Source organism: Notothenia coriiceps, unplaced genomic scaffold (assembly GCF_000735185.1).
Source record: "Notothenia coriiceps isolate Sejong01 unplaced genomic scaffold, NC01 NC01_scaffold00022992, whole genome shotgun sequence".
Taxonomy (NCBI): Eukaryota; Metazoa; Chordata; class Actinopteri; order Perciformes; family Nototheniidae; genus Notothenia; species Notothenia coriiceps.
Genome location: NW_011355693.1, coordinates 28,988 through 31,059, shown reverse-complemented (window position 1 = coordinate 31,059; position 2,072 = coordinate 28,988). Strand labels below are relative to the sequence as shown.

The 2,072-nt window shown below is 42.7% G+C and overlaps 1 protein-coding gene across 1 annotated transcript in view; it reads left to right on the top strand.

Annotated features, from left to right (window-relative positions):
- Positions 1 to 578: 578 nt before the first annotated feature.
- rhpn2 (rhophilin, Rho GTPase binding protein 2) overlaps positions 579 to 2,072 on the top strand; it is a gene marked incomplete at its 5' end in the record, with an annotated part of 27,104 nt that continues 25,610 nt past the window's right edge. The window contains one exon of the mRNA XM_010781279.1: positions 579 to 694. Within this exon, the coding sequence (XP_010779581.1) occupies positions 579 to 694 (116 nt within the window). The remainder of the gene's footprint in view (positions 695 to 2,072) is intronic.

Genomic DNA, 2,072 nt, shown 5'->3' with positions numbered 1-2,072 from the left:
CTAAAGGTGGGGTATGTCATTTATTTCAGAAACACTTTTTTGTTATATTCCATTCAATGCTCTTAACATCCCGATAGCAATGAATACATTAAATGCTTTGACAATAAATACATAAAAACATCTGTGGAAGCCAATAGCTACTGTAAAAAGCACGACCAATCATCTGAGCCGGCCCGGCTAAAATAACTGGATGGCCTACCTGCCTGTCAGCCTTCCATCTGTGCACAAACTTATCTCGTGCCCTCATTGGTCATGTGCGCGTTCGTGTGTTGGAGGAGGGGCTCTGTAAGGAAGTGGCAGATTATTTCCTCACACTCGAGCTGGTTTCTCCAAAATTGCCTACCCCACCTTTAACAAAGAAAATACACATTTGGGAGAGACTTGGAATATACAAATAAAGATACATACTGAGTTTGAGTGATTTGATTTATGTTATGTTATTAACCAAATGATGGTTGCAATTGGTCCTACTGCTTCTTGCAGTTTGCACATTTTTTCCGATGTCCATGTTTTTGAAAACGTATTCACCCAGGATTTGATCTCCTGCTGACCTGTGTTCCCTCTTCTCCTTGCCTCAGGGTTGCAACCCGTTTGCAGCAACCGGACGGAGCAAACTGCAGAACAGACGAGCGACTGTGAACCAGCAGATCATCAAACAGATGAGGATGAGGGCTGGAGCCGAGAACCTGCTGAAGTAAGACCTCAAATGATGACAGATAATACATGCACGTATCTGTGTCTGCTTATCTCTCACGCCATTCATCCGTTGTTATTTATTTAAACGCATTGCTAGTCAGTTATGTAATCGAGGTATTTGTGACCTCAAGTAAACTTCAGTGGGTCTGTTGATGTTGGGACGCATTGGTTTGGTGTCCTTCATTGTTCTGTCATGAATTCTTAAGATACTTCAAACGACAGACGGCATTAGGCAACACCTCAAAGAAGAGCAGTCCATGAACCATGAAAACACAGATCTGTGGTTTAGGAAATCAAAATACTTGATTTATTCCTGGAGAAATTGTTTGTTTTTTTTAGTTTGATTACATTTCAGAATGAAATACATTTCAGATAAAAATATGTATACAAACCAGGCCTGGAATTTTGTCATTTTAGGGGCAAGGCCACTTGGCCTTTTGAGTTGTCAATTTTTTAAGGGCACAAAGGCCAAAAGCCAGGGCACCAAGGCCATAAATTAAAACAATGATTTAACATACGATATGAAGTGACTACGATTGTATATGCATTTACAATACTTTTATATATATTTATTAAGCATCATCTTATCTTTGACAGCTAACAACACAGCGCTAACTGCCTAGCACTAGATCAGGGGTCGGCAACCTTTTTGATATGAAGTGCCATTTAAAAAAAAAAATGTTATCAGCGTGCCAACGATCGAGAATTATCAACGGGGGGGGGTGAGGAGCTTGACGCCCGTCAACTATCAGCAGGAGGGCGGGGGAGCCTCGCTGCGGGGAAGCAGTGTGTGGACCTGTCAGCGCAACTTACATGATGCCGAATTTAACAAACACATTTAAATAATTGGTTTAAACGGCATAATAATAAGGACGATCGTCCGTTCTGTGATTCTCCAGAACACACAAGTTATGATATTAGCTGCAGAGTGATGCAGAGTGAGATGAGATCGCTGTCCCTTTAAGAGAGAGAGAGAGGGGTGCGGCTTGTGCATGTGTGTTTGTGAATGGTAGAGCGACAGTGAGGGAACGTGTGTATGTTTCTGGAAGTGAAACGGGAAAGCAGAAAAACAGAGGTCTGTGATGTATTTTGTGAAACAGAAGAACAGCTAAATAAATGCAACGTCCTCCCAAGAACAGCTCGCCTCTCTCCAGTCATTTAAGCTAAAGTGGGGTATTGAACCTGAAGCTTGTTGCTTCTGCCCTCCTCGACTACGGTCTGGGAGCCGACAGGAAAGTTCAACACACAGATGGCCAGTCCGCCCCTTTGTAGCATATTATTTCGATGAGCAGATCGCCACTGGGCTTTCAACTAAAGACACAGCCATGCAAAAACTGCGGCATTTGTACAGCTCCTTATGGGTATAGGCCTACTGC